The following is a 21621-nucleotide window of genomic DNA, read 5'->3' as shown; positions in this document are numbered from 1 at the left end:
CCACGTTTTAGGAGACCAGCTCTTAATGCGACTGTAGCATCAGCAAGCGATGTCTAAATCCAAACAAAAAGAGTCCGCTTATGTAGAGCGAAAACAGCACGTCTCGCCCAGAAAGGAGTGCGGCTGCTTCTTCAAAACAGGTAAGGAACTGGCCAAAACAGCCGACAAACAGGAGCCATTTAAGACAAAACAAAGACTTTACTGGCGGACACAAGATAAAAGCGCACTACACGGGAAAATACTGGCTGCTTTAAACATGACTATGGATTAAAAAAAAACACTTAAAAATATATCATTCTTACATTCTTATGTTGAGTAAAAAGGACCCCCAGAGACAGAATGGTGCAATACCACGTTTTAGGAGACCAGCCCTTACAATGCGACCGCAGCATCAGCAAGCGATGTCTAAATCCAAACAAAAAGAGTCCGCTTATGTAGAGCGAAAACAGCACGTCTCGCCCAGAAAGGAGTGCAGCTGCTTCTTCAAAACAGCCGACAAACAGGAGCCAATTAAGACAAAATAAAGAGTTTCGGGAAAATACTGGCTGCTTTAAACATGACAATGGATTGAAAAAAAAAACACTTTAAAATATCTCATTCTTACAATATCTTCTTTTAGCAAATGTGCAAAATATCAACAACTTATTGTAGTTACCATGATTAAACGGTTCCTTTTTTTACAGGCGCCTAAAAAAACAATCATTGAAGTGTAATTTTGATGTCCGACCTGAAGTGTCTTTGGATTTGCTCGAGGTCTGGCAGAATGCGCGATGTCGGTTTATACTTTCCTGGAAACTTTAGGCCAAACTCCAACCGACCCGAGGCGCATTCCGATGCGGACAGTCTCCTTGAAAAGTCATGACGGGAATGAATAAAGCGGATGATTGTGTTGTTCCCCAGCTATGATCAGCTACAACATTACAGCCGGCGACACGCTGACTAAGGTCCTAGAAAGAATTCCTGGAGGTAGGCCGACCACAAGTCCTGTTCATGCACCGCGGCGAGCGCCAAACACACATGTTGCTCTTTGCTGTGCAGTCGGTCCGGATCACCTCCTCGCCAACCGTGACTTTGTCATCATACTGACCACCCTCCTATGCACGCTGCCTCTCTCGCTCTACCGCAATATCGAGAAACTCGGCAAGGTGAGTGCTGGTTAGCGCAGAGTGTGTTCAGGTGATACATTTTTTTTGGTGTCGGCAGGTGTCCTTCACGTCCGTGGTTCTGACGGGTATCGTCCTCGTCATCGTGATCATCAGAGCCGCAACCTTGGGGCCGCAGATGTATGACGGCACAGTTCTGGTTGTGGTACGAAAGTGTTTGGCTCAAGACAAAGGTGTGTCCCCCCTCCCCCCCAGACCCCCGACACAGGACGCATGGGTGTTTGCAAAGTGGAATGCCATTCAAGCGGTTGGTGTCATGTCTTTTGGTGAGTTTCCCTGCAAGATTGAAATGGTGAATGGTTGTACTTGTATAGCGCCTTTCTACCTCTCTTTAAGGAACCCAAAGCGCTTTGACGGTATTTCCACATTCGCCCATCCACACACTGATGGCGTGCAAGGCGCTAACCAGGACCCATCAGGAGCAAGGGTCAAATCAATCAATCAATCAATCAATGTTTACTTATATAGCCCTAAATCACTAGTGTCTCAAAGGGCTGCACAAACCACCACAACATCCTCGGTAGGCCCACATAAGGGCAAGGAAAACTCACACCCAGTGGGACATCGGTGACAATAATGACCCAGTGGGACGTCGGTGACAATGATGACTATGAGAACCTTAGAGAGGAGGAAAGCAATGGATGTCGAGCGGGTCTAACATGATACTGTGAAAGTTCAATCCACAATGGATCCAACACAGTCGCGAGAGTCCAGTCCAAAGCGGATCCAACACAGCAGCGAGAGTCCTGTTCACAGCGGAGCCAGCAGGAAACCATCCCAAGCGGAGGCGGATCAGCAGCGCAGAGATGTCCCCAGCCGATACACAGGCAAGCAGTACATGGCCACCGGATCGGACCGGACCCCCTCCACAAGGGAGAGTGGGACATAGAAGAAAAAGAAAAGAAACGGCAGATCAACTGGTCTAAAAAGGGAGTCTATTTAAAGGTTAGAGTATACAAATGAGTTTTAAGGTGAGACTTAAATGCTTCTACTGAGGTGGCATCTCGAACTGTTACCGGGAGGGCATTCCAGAGTACTGGAGCCCGAACGGAAAACGCTCTATAGCCCGCAGACTTTTTTTGGGCTTTGGGAATCACTAACAAGCCAGAGTCCTTTGAACGCAGATTTCTTGCCGGGACATATGGTACAATACAATCGGCAAGATAGGATGGAGCTAGACCGTGTAGTATTTTATACGTAAGTAGTAAAACCTTAAAGTCACATCTTAAGTGCACAGGAAGCCAGTGCAGGTATATATGTATGTATATATGTATATAAAGGTATATACAGTATAGGTATATATGTATGTATATAAAGGTATATACAGTATAGGTATATATGTATGTATATATGTATATAAAGGTATATACAGTATAGGTATATATGTATGTATATATGTATATAAAGGTATATACAGTACAGGCGTAATGTGATCAAACTTTCTTGTTCTTGTCAAAAGTCTAGCAGCCGCATTTTGTACCAACTGTAATCTTTTAATGCTAGACATGGGGAGACCCCAAAATAATACGTTACAGTAGTCAAGGCGAGACGTAACAAACGCATGGATAATGATCTCAGCGTCTTTAGTGGACAGAATGGAGCGAATTTTAGCGATATTACGGAGATGAAAGAAGGCCGTTTTAGTAACGCTTTTAATGTGTGACTCAAAGGAGAGAGTTGGGTGGAAGATAATACCCAGATTCTTTACCGTGTCACCTTGTTTAATTGTTTGGTTGTCAAATGTTAGAGTTGTATTATTAAATAGAGTTCGGTGTCTAAATGTCTTGCTCAAGGACACAACAGACGTGACTAGGATGGTAGAAATTGGGGATTGAACCAGTAACCCTCAGATTGGTGGCACGGCCGCTCTCCCGACTTCGCCACATCCGAAACAACAAGTTGATCAAATATGTACGAGTGAAACGGTTCACAACATCCACAGGGGGAGATTAAGGCCCCTTCTAGACTAAGGCCATGTCTTAACCACTTAACCATATACTTATTTGGCCACACTAAACTATCGCTTAAAGTCCGATTTTTTACACGGGAAAGTGCGCCGTGTATCCCTAGAATCTCCGGCTCTTAGCTCTGTATGGACTCGTTGATCGTTTACAAACTGAGTTCAGAGGGGAAGTGACGGCAGAAAGACCGCGTCCCACACAGGAAGTGACGTCAGAAAGACCGCGGCACAGCCAGCTTCATGATAAAGCAGTTCAGGAACTCGGAGGTAACCGCTGGAAATATGGAGGCGAGTCATCCGGACATTCCCGTGTTTCTCCTTCTTGTGGAAATCCCGCATGAATACCTTAAGAGAAAGCCATTGCAGCTATTCGGGATACAACACTTCTCAGGCGGCAAGGGAACTTTCCAATGTCCGGATCAGCTCGGATTTTACATACCGAAAAACTTGGTCCATTTGTCAAAGGTGGGACAACAAGAATGCGGGCTCCCATTGTCAGGTTCAAACACAGAGGACATCTATTAACCTTCCTCTTGTGTTAGCTTTCTGTTACCATCTCTTATGTTAACGGGTCGGTTTTGACCCATGTTTTAAATCAGCTGTAAAATACACTAAAAACAATTATCTATCATCCAATTTGTTTCTCATCTCTTGGTTACCTCGTTAGGTTTCCTTATCCATGAAAATATTGGTTTTAATATTTTTGGTTTGGGCCATTGGGCCTTTTTTTGTCAGTATACCCCTCGATTTCAATTGAAAAAAAAATGGTAAAACGAACTTCAAGAGAATCGTATAAATTACCAAGATGGCGGCGCCCGGACGGGCTGCGCACTCGAGGAGCTCCTGCTAAAGATGGAACATTTGACAGAAATACCGGACAGTTCCACAAACTTTATGGCTGGCTCACATCGTGGTCACTCCGTGATCACGTACGACCGCCAGACACTTCTGGATGTGGACACATCGGGCCGTTTTGGACCGATAGACACTTGCGTGCTAGACTTGCTAACTAGCATGGGAATACATCGGGGGCTACATCCAGCGGCCTGTGAAGCAGCGGAGTCTAGTAGCAGCGGGGGCCGTCTACGGAGCAGACGCCAGCGGTGTGATCGGAAACGCGGATGCCGAGCGGGGCTAAAAACAAAGCAGAAGGCTAATCCCCACAGAACACCACTTTCCTCCATCCCGAAGACGGATTTAGATGGAAAATGCGAGACTACTGGTCTGGGTAAGGAGTCAGTTAAATTAGAACAAGTTTTTTCTGCTTTGAGTGTTTCAGAGTTGGACATGTGTTTTACTGAGGTGGCTAACTATGATGCGTGCAGTTTATCAAAGCAACAAACAAACAATCGGAAAATCCCCGTTACTGAGGAGGCTAACCATGATGCGTGCAGTTTATCAAAGCAACAATCAAACAATCGGAAAATTCCTGTCGTATCAATTCCTAGATATGGTCGTAACTATACTAAATGCACTGGGCATAATAAACACAACATTATTAATATTGCTACTACGGATAATTTGATCAAAAACTCCCTAAAACAGCCCACTACCTATAATATAGGTTTTTTAAACATAAGATCATTGTCTCCTAAAACGTTGTTAGTTAATGATATTATCAGAGACAACAATCTTAACGTCATCGGTCTCAGCGAAACCTGGCTTAAACCAAACGACTTTTTTGCGCTAAATGAGGCATGTCCTCCTAACTTTACACATGCGCATATTGCCCGTCCGCTCAAAAGGGGTGGGGGGGTTGCACTAATATACAACGAAAACTTTAACCTTAGTCCTAACATAAATAATAAATATAAATCGTTTGAGGTGCTTACTATGAGGTCTGTCACACTGCTGCCTCTACACCTGGCTGTTATCTACCGCCCCCCAGGGCCCTATTCGGACTTTATTAATGAATTCTCAGAGTTCGTTGCTGATCTAGTGACACACGCCGATAATATAATCATAATGGGGGACTTTAATATACATATGAATACCCCATCGGACCCACCGTGCGTAGCGCTCCAGACTGTAATTGATAGCTGTGGTCTCACACAAATAATAAATGAACCCACGCATCGCAACGGTAATACGATAGACCTAGTGCTTGTCAGGGGCATCACCGTTTCCAAAGTTACGATACTCCCGTATACTAAAGTATTGTCTGATCATTACCTTATAAAATTCGAGGTTCAGACGCATGTTCGTCAAACTAATAATAATAATAACTGCTATAGCAGCCGCAACATTAATACAGCCACAACGACAACTCTTGCTGACCTACTGCCCTCGGTAATGGCACCATTCCCAAAGTATGTGGGCTCTATTGATAACCTCACTAACAACTTTAACGACGCCCTGCGCGAAACCATTGATAACATAGCACCGCTAAAGTTAAAAAAGGCTCCAAAAAAGCGCACCCCGTGGTTTACAGAAGAAACTAGAGCTCAGAAATTATTATGTAGAAAGCTGGAACGCAAATGGCGCACGACTAAACTTGAGGTGCACCATCAAGCATGGAGTGATGGTTTAATAACTTATAAACGCATGCTTAGCTTAGCTAAAGCTAAATATTACTCAAATCTCATCCACCGTAATAAAAACGATCCTAAATTTTTGTTTAGTACGGTAGCATCGCTAACCCAACAAGGGACTCCTTCCAGTAGCTCAACCCACTCAGCTGATGACTTTATGCAATTCTTTAGTAAGAAAATTGAAGTCATTAGAAAGGAGATTAAAGACAATGCGTCCCAGCTACAACGGGGTTCTATTAACACTGACACGATTGTATATACGGCGGATACTGCCCTCCAAAATACTTTCTCTCGTTTTGAGGAAATAACATTAGAGGAATTGTTACAACGTGTAAATGGAATAAAACAGACAACATGTTTACTTGACCCTCTTCCTGGGAAACTGATCAAGGAGCTCTTTGTATTATTAGGTCCATCAGTGCTAAATATTATAAACTTATCACTCTCCTCGGGCACTGTTCCCCTAGCATTCAAAAAAGCGGTTATTCATCCTCTTCTTAAAAGACCTAACCTCGATCCTGACCTCATGGTAAATTACCGACCGGTGTCTCACCTTCCCTTTATTTCAAAAATCCTTGAAAAAATTGTTGCGGAGCAGTTAAATGAACACTTAGCGTCTAACAATCTATGTGAAACCTTTCAATCCGGTTTCAGGGCAAATCACTCCACGGAGACAGCCCTCGCAAAAATGACTAATGATCTATTGCTAACGATGGATTCTGATGCGTCATCTATGTTGCTGCTCCTCGATCTTAGCGCTGCTTTCGATACCGTCGATCATAATATTTTATTAGAACGTATCAAAACACGAATTGGTATGTCAGACTTAGCCCTGTCTTGGTTTAACTCTTATCTTACTGATAGGATGCAGTGTGTCTCCCATAACAATGTGACCTCGGACTACGTTAAGGTAACGTGTGGAGTTCCCCAGGGTTCGGTCCTTGGCCCTGCACTCTTCAGCATCTACATGCTGCCGCTAGGTGACATCATACGCAAATACGGTGTTAGCTTTCACTGTTATGCTGATGACACCCAACTCTACATGCCCCTAAAGCTGACCAACACGCCGGATTGTAGTCAGCTGGAGGCGTGTCTTAATGAAATTAAACAATGGATGTCCGCTAACTTTTTGCAACTCAACGCCAAAAAAACGGAAATGCTGATTATCGGTCCTGCTAGACACCGAACTCTATTTAATAATACAACTCTAACATTTGACAACCAAACAATTAAACAAGGCGACACGGTAAAGAATCTGGGTATTATCTTCGACCCAACTCTCTCCTTTGAGGCACACATTAAAAGCGTTACTAAAACGGCCTTCTTTCATCTCCGTAATATCGCTAAAATTCGCTCCATTCTGTCCACTAAAGACGCTGAGATCATTATCCATGCGTTTGTTACGTCTCGCCTCGACTACTGTAACGTATTATTTTCGGGTCTCCCCATGTCTAGCATTAAAAGATTACAGTTGGTACAAAATGCGGCTGCTAGACTTTTGACAAGAACAAGAAAGTTTGATCACATTACGCCTGTACTGGCTCACCTGCACTGGCTTCCTGTGCACTTAAGATGTGACTTTAAGGTTTTACTACTTACGTATAAAATACTACACGGTCTAGCTCCATCTTATCTTGCCGATTGTATTGTACCATATGTCCCGGCAAGAAATCTGCGTTCAAAGGACTCCGGCTTATTAGTGATTCCCAAAGCCCAAAAAAAGTCTGCGGGCTATAGAGCATTTTCCGTTCGGGCTCCAGTACTCTGGAATGCCCTCCCGGTAACAGTTCGCGATGCCACCTCAGTAGAAGCATTTAAGTCTCACCTTAAAACTCATTTGTATACTCTAGCCTTTAAATAGACTCCCTTTTTAGACCAGTTGATCTGCCGTTTCTTTTCTTTTTCTTCTATGTCCCACTCTCCCGTGTGGAGGGGGTCCGGTCCGATCCGGTGGCCATGTACTGCTCGCCTGTGTATCGGCTGGGGACATCTCTGCGCTGCTGGTCCGCCTACGCTTGGGATGGTTTGCTGCTGGCTCCGCTGTGAACGGGACTCTCGCTGCTGTGTCTTGGATCCTCTTTGGACTGGACTCTCGCGACTGTGTTGTATCCATTGTGGATTGAACTTTCACAGTATCATGTTAGATCCGCTCGACATCCATTGCTTTCCTCCTCTCTAAGGTTCTCATAGTCATCATTGTCACCGACGTCCCACTGGGTGTGAGTTTTCCTACCGAGGATGTCGTGGTGGTTTGTGCAGCCCTTTGAGACACTAGTGATTTAGGGCTATATAAGTAAACATTGATTGATTGATTGATTGATTATTGTCACCGATGTCCCACTGGGTGTGAGTTTTCCTTGCCCTTATGTGGGCCTACCGAGGATGTCGTAGTGGTTTGTGCAGCCCTTTGAGACACTAGTGATTTAGGGCTATATAAGTAAACATTGATTGATTGATTGATTGATTGATAAATAAAAAAAAGGTTGTTGTGTTACCTGACCATTACTGAGGGGTATTACAACACATCTCTTAAATAAATTTGTTTTATTTATTTTTTCATTTTAATAATTTTAACTATAGTAACATCTATGGTGTTACGGGTCAATTTCGACCCATATATATTTACTTCCAAGAAAAAGGCTAAAAAATATTATTTTCGGCAGCAGAACTTCAACATCAAGCAAATAACAACCAATTAAGCAAATCAAACCAATTGAAATAGATTACTAGTTCTTAAACTAATAAAAAAAACTAAATCAGAGTAAAAGTCTCTGTGAGCAAGAACTTGCATGTGTATGTGTGTGTGTTTACATGCATGTGTGGCAAAAAGTGACACTTTTAGTGTGTTCTTTGCAGAGATATTTCTTGCAGTTGAAGCACAATAAGTTTGTCTTTCTCTCCTTACTGCTTGGGCAGACCTGACACCTCTTTCTTTGAGAATCAGGTGGCCTGAGAGGAGTTTTGGCACTGGCTGTTTTGGTTGGTGTTGAGGCAGAGCTGGCTGAGGAGGATGCTGGCGTAGATGCTCTTTGTGTTGATGATGAAGTGGACAGAGTGGTAGGTAAGCTCTGCAGCTGTCTGACCAAGGCACAAGTGTCTGGGTCTCAGGGCACCCGTACCCTTTGCTCAATGTGTGGCTTGACAGGGGAATTTTCCGCTCCTCAAGAAACATTCTCTCGGTTTTTTTTTTTTTTGGTTGAGTTTCACCCTTGGTAGATGTGGGTCCACAACACAAATGCATGACATGCAGACATATCGAGGATGTTGTAAAACACAACCATTGGCCATCTCCTGGTCATTTGCTGGCAAGTGTAAGTGGCAGTCAGCTTGTCCAGGTTGTCCACTCCTCCTTTGTTCTTGTTATAGTTGAGGACAATTGTGGGCTTTTTGTCACTTCCTGATGCATCTTTGTGAAGAGTAGACATAAGCATCACATTCCGTTTTTTTTTTTCCGGACAATATGAGACAACATTGGTGGTGTCTGTAAAAGCAAACTTTGAGGAGGAGCCCTGTCCTTCACCTTGAATATTTCAGCATGCAGCACAGGTTTATTTTTCTTCACTGTGCCCACCATGGTAACTATCCTGAAAAGTTATTGTCCTTCTTCTCACCACCGGTGGCCTCCTCATCAGACTCATCAGATTTGTCTGTGTCTTCTGGATGATACTCCACATTGTCTTCCTTCTCAGAAACCTGATCATCCATATCACTATCACTATGCTGCTTTGTGTCCTCTACCTCATTTTCACCAAAAATATTATCCAGAACTTCTCTCACTGTAAATCTTTTTTTCATTTTTGCATGCTGGAAATGGGAAATGTGCACTCTGCAAGTCAACATCTCTATACTGAATTGACCTCAAATGTGTGGACATGCCCGTCTTTGTTTGTTTTTGTACCGGATAACAAGGTAAAATGAGAATCTCCTAAAGCTCACATGATTGGGAGAGGAGCTGGCCGTCAGTGTGTTCAGTTTTGGCTCTACATATTGCTTTACAGTCTTATTTTTATAACTGGGTCGAAACCGACCCTAACAACACCAAGGTGATAATTTCAACCAGAGCATTTTATAATTTAGTGAAACAAAAAAAACAACTTTTATTTTGTTGAAATAGAGGTTCCTGACAAAGTCAAAAAGCCTTGATGCATAAAAATAAATGTATGTGGTTCTTTTATGCATTTAAAAACTAAAATGGGTCGGTGCCGACCCTAACACAAGACGAAGGTTAAACAAGACAAAAGGCAAAAAATCAAACTTGGACTCAGATCTGAGGAGAGACATGGCCACTGTACTCTCTGTACAGTCCTGCACCATGCTCTGCCCAAGGATTGTACTCTTCCTTCTTTATTTGACTTTCTCCCCCCTCCTTCCCACAGCTGCTTCCTGAGGGAAGCGGGTCGTAAACAGTGTTGCCTTCGGTTACCGAACAGTTTGAAGAGAGTTCGTCAAATAGTTCAAAAAGAGTTCCATATAATAGTTCAAAGAGTCCCATAAACTAGTTCACAGAGAGTTCCATAGAATACTTAAAAAAGAGTTTGTAAAATACTTCAAAAAGAGTTCCTCCAGCCATCCGTCCGCTTTGAAATCCCAGTGGAGTTTTACGAGCCTTCTTCTTGGTTGGTTTCAAAGACAGCCTTTTTGTCTTCTTGTAAGGAACACAATGTAATACAGAGTTTTTTGTGATTGTTTAGAAACAATTATTCCGACACCCAAAAAAAAGATAGCGTGTGCTCTGTATTACCCGGCCGTCGAGGGAAGACTACGGAAAACGGCGAATGCTTTTGGACTGGCACTAAGCCGGATAAGGTTATCCAGGGTAAATCCCACGGTGACGGATTTCTTGCCGTCCTGGTGTGGGTTGCAGTGACACTCTGTGCACATCATAGCAGGTTTGACTCGTGTTTATTATTTCAAAACACATGATGTCTTCTTGCCTGTCTGTCGCGTCAATTGCTAGCGCGCCGGCTTTTCCTGCTGGTCGGTGGTTGCGTCTGCCGTGAGGGCTCATCTCTCTCTTGGTCTCGCATGTCGCTCTCGTGGTCGTTGTGATCGGATGGTTCCTCTCCTACTTCTCCCTTGATCGTTCCTCCTTCGCCCTTTTTGTGCTGCAGCAGAAGATGTGGCGATTGAGCGCAGGTGTGTGGTGTACGCACCTGACGCTGATGGCTGCAGTCTCGCTCCAGGCGCGCCCCGCCTCTCCGCTTCGCCGCACACTCCGCCCTCTCGCCGCCATCTTGGTCCGGACCATCGTTTGTCCGAGCCCGTTGTCGGCTCGTCGGCTCCGTCCCTCCTCAGGCCTCCATCGCAAAACTCAAACCGGGCTTCAGTCCGGTTGAGCGTACTCCCCCCCCCTTTTTGGAAGAGGCGGGAAAAAAAACTGCCACGGCCACCTGCCTTCTCTTCTTCTTCTTCTTCGTCCTCTTTGTCCTCCTCCTCATCATCATCATCACCACGTTCCTCTTGATCATCATCATCATCATCACCATGGTCTTCCTCATCATCCTCATCCTCACCATGGTCTTCCTCGTCATCATCATCCTCACCATGGTCTTCCTTGTCATCATCATCCTCACCATGGTCTTCCTCGTCATCATCATCATCTCCATGGTCTTCCTCATCATCATCACCATGCTCCTCTTCATCTTTTTCTTTCCCAAGTTCTCCGTCCTCAGCGTTGCCTCCCTCTCTTTGGTTTTTTCCTTGTCTTTATCATTTCCTTGAATTCCTTCCACTTCTCCTTGTTTAACTTTCCCTTTGTCCTCTTTGACGTCTTCTTCGTCCTTTACTTGCATTTCTCCAAGTATTTCTTCTTCTTTCTGAATTTCTCGAGTTCCTTACGCTTCTCCTTGTTTAACTTTCCCTTTGTCCTCTTTGACGTCTTCTTCGTCCTTTTCTTGCATTTCTCCAAATATTTCTTCTTCTTTCTCAATTTCTTGAGTTCCTTCCGCTTCTCCTTGTTTAACTTTCCTTTTGTCGTCTTTGACGTCTTCTTCGTCCTTTTCTTGCATTTCTCCAAGTATTTCTTCTTCTTTCTCAATTTCTTGAGTTCCTTCCGCTTCTCCTTGTTTAACTTTCCCTTTGTCCTCTTTGACGTCTTCTTCGTCCTTTTCTTGCATTTCTCCAAGTATTTCTTCTTCTTTCTCAATTTCTCGAGTTCCGTCCGCTTCTCCTTGTTTAACTTTCCCTTTGTCCTCTTTGACGTCTTCTTCGTCCTTTTCTTGCATTTCTCCAAGTATTTCTTCTTCTTTCTCAATTTCTCGAGTTCCGTCCGCTTCTCCTTGTTTAACTTTCCCTTTGTCCTCTTTGACGTCTTCTTCGTCCTTTTCTTGCATTTCTCCAAGTATTTCTTCTTCTTTCTCAATTTCTCGAGTTCCGTCCGCTTCTCCTTGTTTAACTTTCCCTTTGTCCTCTTTGACTTCTTCTTTGTCCTTTTCTTGCATTTCTCCAAGTATTTCCTCTTTTCCATCTTGCGCTTCTTCCTCATTTTCTTTAGTTGCCCGCTCCCCTGGCTGTGGTGCAGGCACTGGGGTTTGACATGTTGCAGGCCCTGGCCCCTCTTCTGGACCATGTACTTTAGCTTCTTCCTGCTCCTTGTTTGCGGCGTCATTTTCTACCTTCTCTGCTGCTTTTTTGTCTTCTGATTGTACTTTAGCTTAATCCTGCTCCATCTTGTCCGCGGCATCATCTTCTACCGTCTTGTCTTCTGGTCCTCCCTTCTTGTCAGCAGGCTCTTCTACCTGCTGGTCTTGTGGCTGTGTTTTAGCTTCTTCCTCCTCCATCTTTTTGGCCAACAGCTCGCCCTGGTGCCCTGCGGATGCCACTGCCACCTGCCCAGCCCCACCTTCGAGGTGGAGGGACTTCGCTCCGTTTTCACCGGCATTTTCCTCGACTTTTCCTTCTAGGGCAGGGGCCTCGCCTCCTCCCCCCATCCAGTCCACAAGCGCTTGCATCATCTGTACCTCGCGACAAGAGACCAGATGACGTCATCGCCCTCCGCTTCAAATTGTCTCTCCCACGTCGGCGCCACTGTGACGGATTTCCTGCCGTCCTTGTGTGGGTTGCAGTGACACTCGGTGCATGAAAGATCATAGCAGGTTTGACCCTTGTTTATTATTTCAATACACATGATGTCTTCTTGCCTGTCTGTCGCGTCAATTGCCGGCTTTTCCTGCTCGTCGCGGCGGAGCACCTTTCGGTGGCCGGCGGTTGCGTCCGCCGTGGGGGCTCATCTCTCTCTTGGTCTCGCTCGTTGCTCTCTTGGTCGTTGTGATCGGATGGTTCCTCTCCTACTTCTCCCTTGATCGTTCCTCCTTCGCCCTTTTTGTGTTGCAGCAGAAGATGTGGCGATTGAGCGCAGGTGTGTGGTGTACGCACCTGACGCTGATGGCTGCAGTCTCGCTCCCTGCTTCGCCGCACGCTCCGCCCTCTCCCCACCATCGTTTGTCCGAGCCCGCTGTCGGCTCGTCGGCTCCGTTCTCTCCACACCCACCTAACCTTGTATGTGTCCACACACAACAATGCCACCGTTTAAGACCCCCTCCGTCAGCCGGCGCAATGTGACCTAGTACGCATGTGCGGAAAAAGCAGACGTCATAGTCACCTCCAGTGTTGCTTTGTGTGCAAGTTCTTGAATCTAACTTATCCGAACAAAATGTTGTGGTATTTCAATCACCTGGAATCCAGTGTGGCATACGGTAGTGAATCACACCTGAGACATCATACATTAATCACATCTTTATTGGTAAACAAAGTGATAAAGAAAACAGGACTCTGGACAACTCTGCAACTGTCCGTCAGTCAGACGCTTCTTGCGTTGTCTTGAGTTCAGGAGTGGCTTGACCGTGGGAATACGGCTATTGAAGCTGTATCTGTTGAAAAGCTCTATGGAGATGATGATTTCATTTTCCAGAATGATCTGGCACCGGTCCACAGTCCCAAAACCAGCATAGTGGATCTAACATAATAGTGAGTCCAGTCCATAGTGGAGCTAACATAATAGTGTGAGAGTCCAGTCCATAGTGGATCCAACATAAAAGTGAGTCCAGTCCATAGTGGATCTAACATAATAGTGTGAGAGTCCAGTCCATAGTGGATCTAACATAATAGTGAGTCCAGTCCATAGTGGATCTAACATAATGGTGTGAGAGTCCAGTCCATAGTAGATCTAACATAATAGTGAGTCCAGTCCATAGTGGATCTAACATAATGGTGTGAGAGTCTAGTCCATGGTAGATCTAACATAATAGTGTGAGAGTCCAGTCCATAGTGGATCTAACATAATAGTGTGAGAGTCTTGCAGTCCATAGTGGATCTAACATAATAGTGTGAGAGTCCAGTCCATTGTGGATCTAACATAATAGTGTGAGAGTCCAGTCCATTGTGGATCTAACATAATAGTGTGAGAGTCCAGTCCATAGTGGATCTAACATAATAGTGTGAGAGTCCAGTCCATTGTGGATCTAACATAATAGTGTGAGAGTCCAGTCCATAGTGGATCTAACATAATTGTGTGAGAGTCTTGCAGTCCATAGTGGATCTAACATAATAGTGAGAGTCCAGCCCATAGTGGATCTAACATAATAGTGAGTCCAGTCCATAGTGGATCTAACATAATAGTGTGAGAGTCCAGTCCATAGTGGATCTAACATAATAGTGTGAGAGTCCAGTCCGTAGTGGATCTAACATAATAGTGAGAGTCCAGTCCATAGTGGATCTAACATAATAGTGTGAGAGTCCAGTCCATTGTGGATCTAACATAATAGCGAGAGAGTCCAGTCCATAGTGGATCTAACATAATATTGAGAGTCCAGTCCATAGTGGATCTAACATAATAGTGAGAGTCCAGTCCATAGTGGATCTTACATAATAGTGTGAGGGTCCAGTCAATAGTGGATCTAACATAATAGTGAGAGTCCAGTCCATAGTGGATCTAACATAATAGTGTGAGAGTCTTGCAGTCCATAGTGGATCTAACATAATAGTGAGAGTCCAGTCCATAATGGATCTAACATAATAGTATGAGAGTCCAGTCCATTGTGGATCTAACATAATAGTGAGAGTCCAGTCCATAGTGGATCTAACATAATAGTGAGAGAGTCCAGTCCATAGTGGATCTAACATAATAGTGTGAGAGTCTTGCAGTCCATAGTGGATCTAACATAATAGTGAGAGTCCAGTCCATAATGGATCTAACATAATAGTGTGAGAGTCCAGTCCATTGTGGATCTAACATAATAGTGAGAGTCCAGTCCATAGTGGATCTAACATAATAGTGAGAGAGTCCAGTCCATAGTGGATCTAACATTATAGTGTGAGAGTCTTGCAGTCCATAGTGGATCTAACATAATAGTGTGAGAGTCCAGTCCATAGTGGATCTAACATAATAGTGTGAGAGTCCAGTCCATAGTGGATCTAACATAATAGTGTGAGAGTCCAGTCCATAGTGGATCTAACATAATAGTGAGAGTCCAGTCCATAGTGGATCTAACATAATAGTCTGTGCCAGCCTATCCACAAAGGAGGGACTGACACAGAGTTATCCTCACATGGCATGGATGGCAGTTGAGAATGCACTTGTTGGAAGGTTCAAGGTATGAACATATTTCCAGAAAGAACAGTTGTTGTTTTGTCTTCCTGCTTTGTTGGTGAAGATCGCCCCGAAGAAAGACGCACGCTCACGAGAGAGACGGAAACACAGCAGTGTCCGATCGTCCCCTCGGGCCTCAAAGCTGGAGTGGAGTGGAGTGGTTCTTTCAGGACACTTTCAAAGTAAAAGCATGTGGGCCTTTGTTTTGTTTTGTCACTCCACAGCCTTCATATGTCACCACAACAGCTTTCTCCTCTACGGCTCCCTGGCAGAGCCCACGCTGACCCACTGGACCCGGGTCACGCACATCTCGGTGGGAACCTCGCTCCTCATCAGCGCCACCTTCGCAGTCGGGGGCTACGTCAGCTTCACGGGATACACACAAGGTAGGAACACACACACACACACTTGACACACACACACACTGACCAGAGTGTGTGTGCCCCAAGGAGACATCTTTGAGAACTTCTGCAGAGATGACAACCTGGCGGCGGTCGGGCGCTTCTGCTTTGGCGTCAGCGTCATCACAACGTTTCCACTGGAGTGTTTTGTCACTCGAGAGGTAAGTCCTTTTTTTGGGGGGGGGATTTTGGCCACCCATCCAAATGAGGTGTCCTAATCACTCGGCCCGATGTATCAAATCAAGCACTTAGGCATGTTCTACAAATATTTGTGCCGCTTTCAGTTATTTCCAGCGTGGAACTGTCACGGGATGCCACCTGTGCAACAAATCCAGTCCTAAATATTCCAAAGTCAACTGTCGGCTTTATTATAAGAAAATGGAAAAATTTGGGAACAACAGCAACTCAGCCAGCAAAGTGGTAGGCCACTTAAACTGACAGACAGGGGTGTAGCGCATAGTCCAAAGACTTTCTGCACAGTTGCTACTTCATGTGACCTTCCAACTAGAATAGAATAGACTTTATTGTCATTATATTTGCATATGACAAGATTAAAGACTCCAACTTAAGGTGCGGTTGTGGGAACAAATATTTGGTCAAATAAATAACACAAGAGGTAATAAAGGAAAAACTAACAAATGAAATAAACAGACTACTATCCAATTAGCCCACCTACAGTACGCAGAGAGCTTCATGCAATGGGTTTCCATGGCCGGGCAGCTGCATCTAAGCCATAAGACTCTAGAGCGGTGGACCAGGTTGCCAGGGGAACGCTACATTTCAAGCTGCATTGTGCCAAGTGTGAAATTTGGTGGAGGAGGAATTATGGTGTGGGGTTGTTATTCAGGGCAGCACGGTGGCAGAGGGGTTGGTGTATCTGCCTCACAATACGAAGGTCCTGAGTAGTCCTGGGTTCAATCCCGGGCTCGGGATCTTTCTGTGTGGAGTTTGCATGTCCTCCGGCTTCCTCCCACCTCCAAAGACATGCACCTGGGGATAGGCCCCTCCCACCTCCAAAGACATGTACCTGGGGATAGGCCCCTCCCACCTCCAAAGACATACACCTGGGGATAGGCCCCTCCCACCTCCAAAGACATGTACCTGGGGATAGGCCCCTCCCACCTCCAAAGACATGCACCTGGGGATAGGCCCCTCCCACTTCCAAAGACATGTACCTGGGGATAGGCCCCTCCCACCTCCAAAGACATACACCTGGGGATAGGCCCCTCCCACCTCCAAAGACATGCACCTAGAGATAGGCCACTCCCACCTCCAAAGACATGTACCTGGGGATAGGCCCCTCCCACCTCCAAAGACATACACCTGGGGATAGGCCCCTCCCACCTCCAAAGACATGTACCTGGGGATAAGCCCCTCCCACCTCCAAAAACATGCACCTGGGGATAGGTTGATTGGCAACACTAAATGGTCCCTAGTGTGTGAATGTGAGTGTGAATGTTGTCTGTCTATCTGTGTTGGCCCTGTGATGAGGTGGCGACTTGTCCAGGGTGTAACCCGCCTTCCGCCCAAATACAGCTGAGATAGGCTCCTGCTCGGGCTCAGCAAAGCGTTTCTGGGTGTTGTTGATAAATGGCTGAGGCTTTGCATAGTAGAGTTTTAGATTGCACTTACAGATGTAGCGACCAACTGTAGTTACTGACAGTGGTTTTCAAATAAGTCTTTGACGGGCATTCCTCAACTTTCTCTGTCTTTTTTGCCACGTGTGCCAGCTTTTTTGAAACATGTTGCAGCCATCAAATTCCAAATGAGCTAAAAATTGCAAAAAATCACAAGGTTTACCAGTTCCAACGTTAAATATCTTGTCTTGGCAGTCTAGTCAATTGAAATGTGGACTGGTCAGACCACAGAACACTTTTCCACTTTGCATCAAGCCCTCTTAGATGAGCTCGGGTTCAGCGAAGCGTTTCTGGGTGTCGTTGATAAATGGCTGTGCCTTTGCATAGTAGAGTTTTAACTTGCACTTTTACAGATGTAGCGATCAACTGTAGTTACTGACAGTGGTTTTCACCCGTGGGACGTTCCAAATAAGTCTTTGACGGGCATTCCTCAACTTTTTTTGTCTTTTTTGCCACGCGTGCCAGCTTTTTTGAAACATCTGGCAGCCATCAAATTCCAAATGAGCTACTAATTGCAAAAAATCACAATGTTTACCAGTTCCAACGTTAAATATCTTGTCTTCGCAGTCTATTCAATTGAAATGTGGACTGGTCAGACCACAGAACACTTTTCCACTTTGCATCAAGCCCTTTTAGATGAGCTCGGGCTCAGCGAAGCGTTTCTGGGTGTTGTTGATAAATGGCTGTGGCTTTGCATTGTAGAGTTTTAACTTGCACTTATACAGATGTAGCGACCAACTGTAGTTACTGACAGTGGTTTTCACCTGTGGGACGTTCCAAATAAGTCTTTGACGGGCATTCCTCAACTTTTTTTGTCTTTTTTGCCACTGGTGCCAGCTTTTTTTGAACATGTCACAGGCTTAACATCACAAATGAGCTAATAATTGCAAAAAATCACAATGTTTACCAGTTCTGACGTTAAATATCTTGTCTTCGCAGTCTATTCAATTGAAATGTGGACTGGTCAGACCACAGAACTCTTTTCCACTATGCATCAAGCCCTCTTAGATGAGCTCGGGCTCAGCGAAGCGTTTCTGGGTGTTGTTGATTAATGGCTGTGGCTTTGCATAGTAGGGTTTTAACTTGCACGTATACAGATGTAGCGACCAACTGTAGTTACTGACAGTGGTTTTCACCTGTGGGATGTTCCAAATAAGTCTTTGACGGGCATTCCTCAACTTTCTCCGTCTTATTTGCCACGCACGCCAGCTTTTTTGAAACATGTTGCAGCCATCAAATTCCAAATGAGCTAATAATTGCAAAAAATAACGATGTTTACCAGTTCCAAAGTTAAATATCTTGTCTTCGCAGTCTATTCAATTGAAATGTGGACTGGTCAGACCACAGAACTCTTTTCCACTTTGCATCAAGCCCTCTTAGATGAGCTCGGGCTCAGCGAAGCGTTTCTGGGTGTTGTTGATAAATGGCTGTGGCTTTGCATAGTAGGGTTTTAACTTGCACTTATACAGATGTAGCGACCAACTGTAGTTACTGACAGTGGTTTTCACCTGTGGGATGTTCCAAATAAGTCTTTGACGGGCATTCCTCAACTTTTTTGCCACTAGTGCCAGCTTTTTTTGAAACATGTTGCAGCCATCAAATTCCAAATGAGCTAATAATTGCAAAAAACAACAATGTTTACCAGTTCCAAAGTTAAATATCCTGTCTTCGCAGTCTATTCAATTGAAATGTGGACTGGTCAGACCACAGAACACTTTGCACTTTGCATCAAGCCCTCTTAGATGAGCTCGGGCTCAACGAAGCGTTTCTGGGTGTTGTTGATAAATGGCTTTGGCTTTGCATAGTAGAGTTTTAACTTGCACTTATACAGATGTAGCGACCAACTGTAGTTACTGACAGTGGTTTTTACCTGTGGGACGTTCCAAATAAGTCTTTGACAGGCATTCCTCAACTTTTTTTGTCTTTTTTGCCACTGGTGCCAGCTTTTTTTGAACATGTCACAGGCTTAACATCACAAATGAGCTAATAATTGCAAAAAATCACAATGTTTACCAGTTCCGACGTTAAATATCTTGTCTTCGCAGTCTATTCAATTGAAATGTGGACTGGTCAGACCACAGAACACTTTTCCACTTTGCATCAAGCCCTCTTAGATGAGCTCGGGCTCAGCGAAGCGTTTCTGGGTGTTGTTGATAAATGGCTGTGGCTTTGCATAGTAAAGTTTTAACTTGCACTTATACAGATGTAGCGACCAACTGTAGTTACTGACAGTGGTTTTCACCTGTGGGACGTTCCAAATAAGTCTTTGACGGGCATTCCTCAACTTTTTTGCCACTAGTGCCAGCTTTTTTTGAACATGTTCCAGCCATCAAATTCCAAATGAGCTAATAATTGCAAAAAAATCACAATGTTTACCAATTCCAACGTTAAATATCTTGTCTTCGCAGTTTATTCAATTGAAATGTGGACTGGTCAGACCACAGAACTCTTTTCCACTTTGCATCAAGCCCTCTTAGATGAGCTCGGGTTCAGCGAAGCGTTTCTGGGTGTTGTTGATAAACGGCTGTGGCTTTGCATAGTAGAGTTTTAACTTGCACTTTTACAGATGTAGCGACCAACTGTAGTTACTGACAGTGGTTTTCACCTGTGGGACGTTCCAAATAAGTCTTTGACGGGCATTCCTCAACTTTTTTTGTCTTTTCTGCCACTGGTTTCAGCTTTTTTTGAACATGTCATAGGCTTAACATCACAAATGAGCTAATATTTTCAAAACAATAACAACATTTAGTAGTTGGAACATTAAATATCTTGTCTTTGCAGTCGGTAGCGGGTGGCGCCCAGCTCTAACGGGGAAGCTGTATCTTCCAGGTGGTGTCGCATGCTGTGGGCGGGCGGCAGCTGTCCACACTGGAGCACACCTTCCTGACCTTCATCATAGTTGCAGCCTGCGCCGCCATCTCTCTGGCCTCCGACTGTCTGGGAATTGTCCTGGAACTGAACGTAAGTCCCGGGTCTTTTCTCCTCGGGACATGTCTCACCCCCCCCTTCTGCTCCGACTCTCAGGGCGCGGTGAGCGCCACGCCGCTGATCTTCATCGTCCCCTCCGCCTGCTACCTCAAACTGTCCTCGGGTCCCTGGTACCAGCGGGACCACTGGATCCCCGTCCTGCTCATCCTGGTGGGAGCCATCGTCATGGTAACCAGTCTGACCATGACCTTCCTCAGCCCCCAGGACTGTTCTCACGGCGCCGACTTGTTCTACTGTGGGGGGGCTCATGTCTCTGCCACACTACCACCTCTATGAGTATGACACGCCCCCTTGATGCACGACTTATATGTCTATGTCTTTTTATTTCCTAGTCAGATTTTAGAACAGCTAAAGTGTGAGCCTTTTACATAGACCTTGAATTTGGAATGTTGGAATGAAGCCATAACTATCTGTTAGCTCAACTGTCCGAAGTAGGGAGGAGAAGAAGAGGGGCGGGTGAGAGTGAGTGAGGGGGGAGAAACTGCCATTTTAGGATTAGATCAATTTGGACCGTGCCTTTGAAATGTTGTATCTAGATTGATCTCCCAAAGCGCTTTGGTTATAAAATATCAAAATGAGCAACGTCTGTCTCTGATTGATTTAAAACCAGCTTCTGTGTCATCAAAGAACCTGGGGGCGTTGACCGAAAGAAGAACTGGTCAGAACGCAACACTTTGTTTACTCCTTTATTGATGGAAGTGGAAGCTTGAAACACATACACTATATTGCCAAAAAGTATTTGGCCACCCATCCAAATCACTTAACCCGGTGTATCAAATAAAGCACTTAGGCATGGAGACTGCTTCTACAAACATTTGCAAAAGAATGGGCCGCTCTTAGTGATTTCCAGCATGGAACCGTCACAGGATGCCACCCAGTCCATTTCATATTCCAAAGTCAACTTTATTAGAAGAAAAGCGAAGAGTTTTGGGAACAACAGCAACTCAGCCACCAAGTGGTTGGCCACGTAAACGGACAGAGAGGGGGGAAGCGCATAGTGCAAAGACTTTCTGCACGGTCACTTGCTACGTCATGTGAACTTCTAATTAGCCCACATACAGTATGCAGAGAACTTCATGAATTCCTTTTCCATGGCCGGGCGGCTGAATCTAAGCCATGCATCACCAAGTGTGGGATGCATAATAATGATAATAATAATAATGGATTAGATTTATATCACGCTTTTCTATTGTTAGATACTCAAAGCGCTCACAGAGAAGTGGGAACCCATCATTCATTCACACCTGGTGGTGGTAAGCTACATCAGTAGCCACAGCTGCCCTGGGGTATACTGACGGAAGCGTGGCTGCCAGTTTGCGCCTACGGCCCCTCCGACCACCACCAATCATTTATTC

At 44.9% G+C, this 21621-nt stretch overlaps 1 protein-coding gene across 2 annotated transcripts in view; it reads left to right on the top strand.

Annotated features, from left to right (window-relative positions):
- Nucleotides 1-20736, top strand: part of LOC133538365 (putative sodium-coupled neutral amino acid transporter 11) — a 37626-nt gene extending 16890 nt beyond the window's left edge. The window contains exons 4-11 of one of the 2 annotated variants that reach the window (XM_061879947.1): nt 901-966; nt 1039-1145; nt 1204-1283; nt 1359-1429; nt 15465-15626; nt 15690-15802; nt 20108-20239; nt 20303-20736. In XM_061879947.1, the coding sequence (XP_061735931.1) occupies nt 901-966; nt 1039-1145; nt 1204-1283; nt 1359-1429; nt 15465-15626; nt 15690-15802; nt 20108-20239; nt 20303-20542 (971 nt within the window). In that variant the 3' untranslated portion in view covers nt 20543-20736. Of the gene's footprint in view, nt 1-900; nt 967-1038; nt 1146-1203; nt 1430-15464; nt 15627-15689; nt 15803-20107; nt 20240-20302 lie in introns of both variants that reach the window. The other variant, XM_061879946.1, reaches the window with a different exon arrangement.
- The last annotated feature ends 885 nt before the right edge of the window (nt 20737-21621 follow it).

The sequence above is a fragment of the Nerophis ophidion genome, linkage group LG19 (assembly GCF_033978795.1).
Source record: "Nerophis ophidion isolate RoL-2023_Sa linkage group LG19, RoL_Noph_v1.0, whole genome shotgun sequence".
NCBI classification, from domain to species: domain Eukaryota; kingdom Metazoa; phylum Chordata; class Actinopteri; order Syngnathiformes; family Syngnathidae; genus Nerophis; species Nerophis ophidion.
The sequence above is the reverse complement of the archived record's forward strand: the minus strand, read 5'-3'. Positions and strand labels throughout refer to the sequence as shown.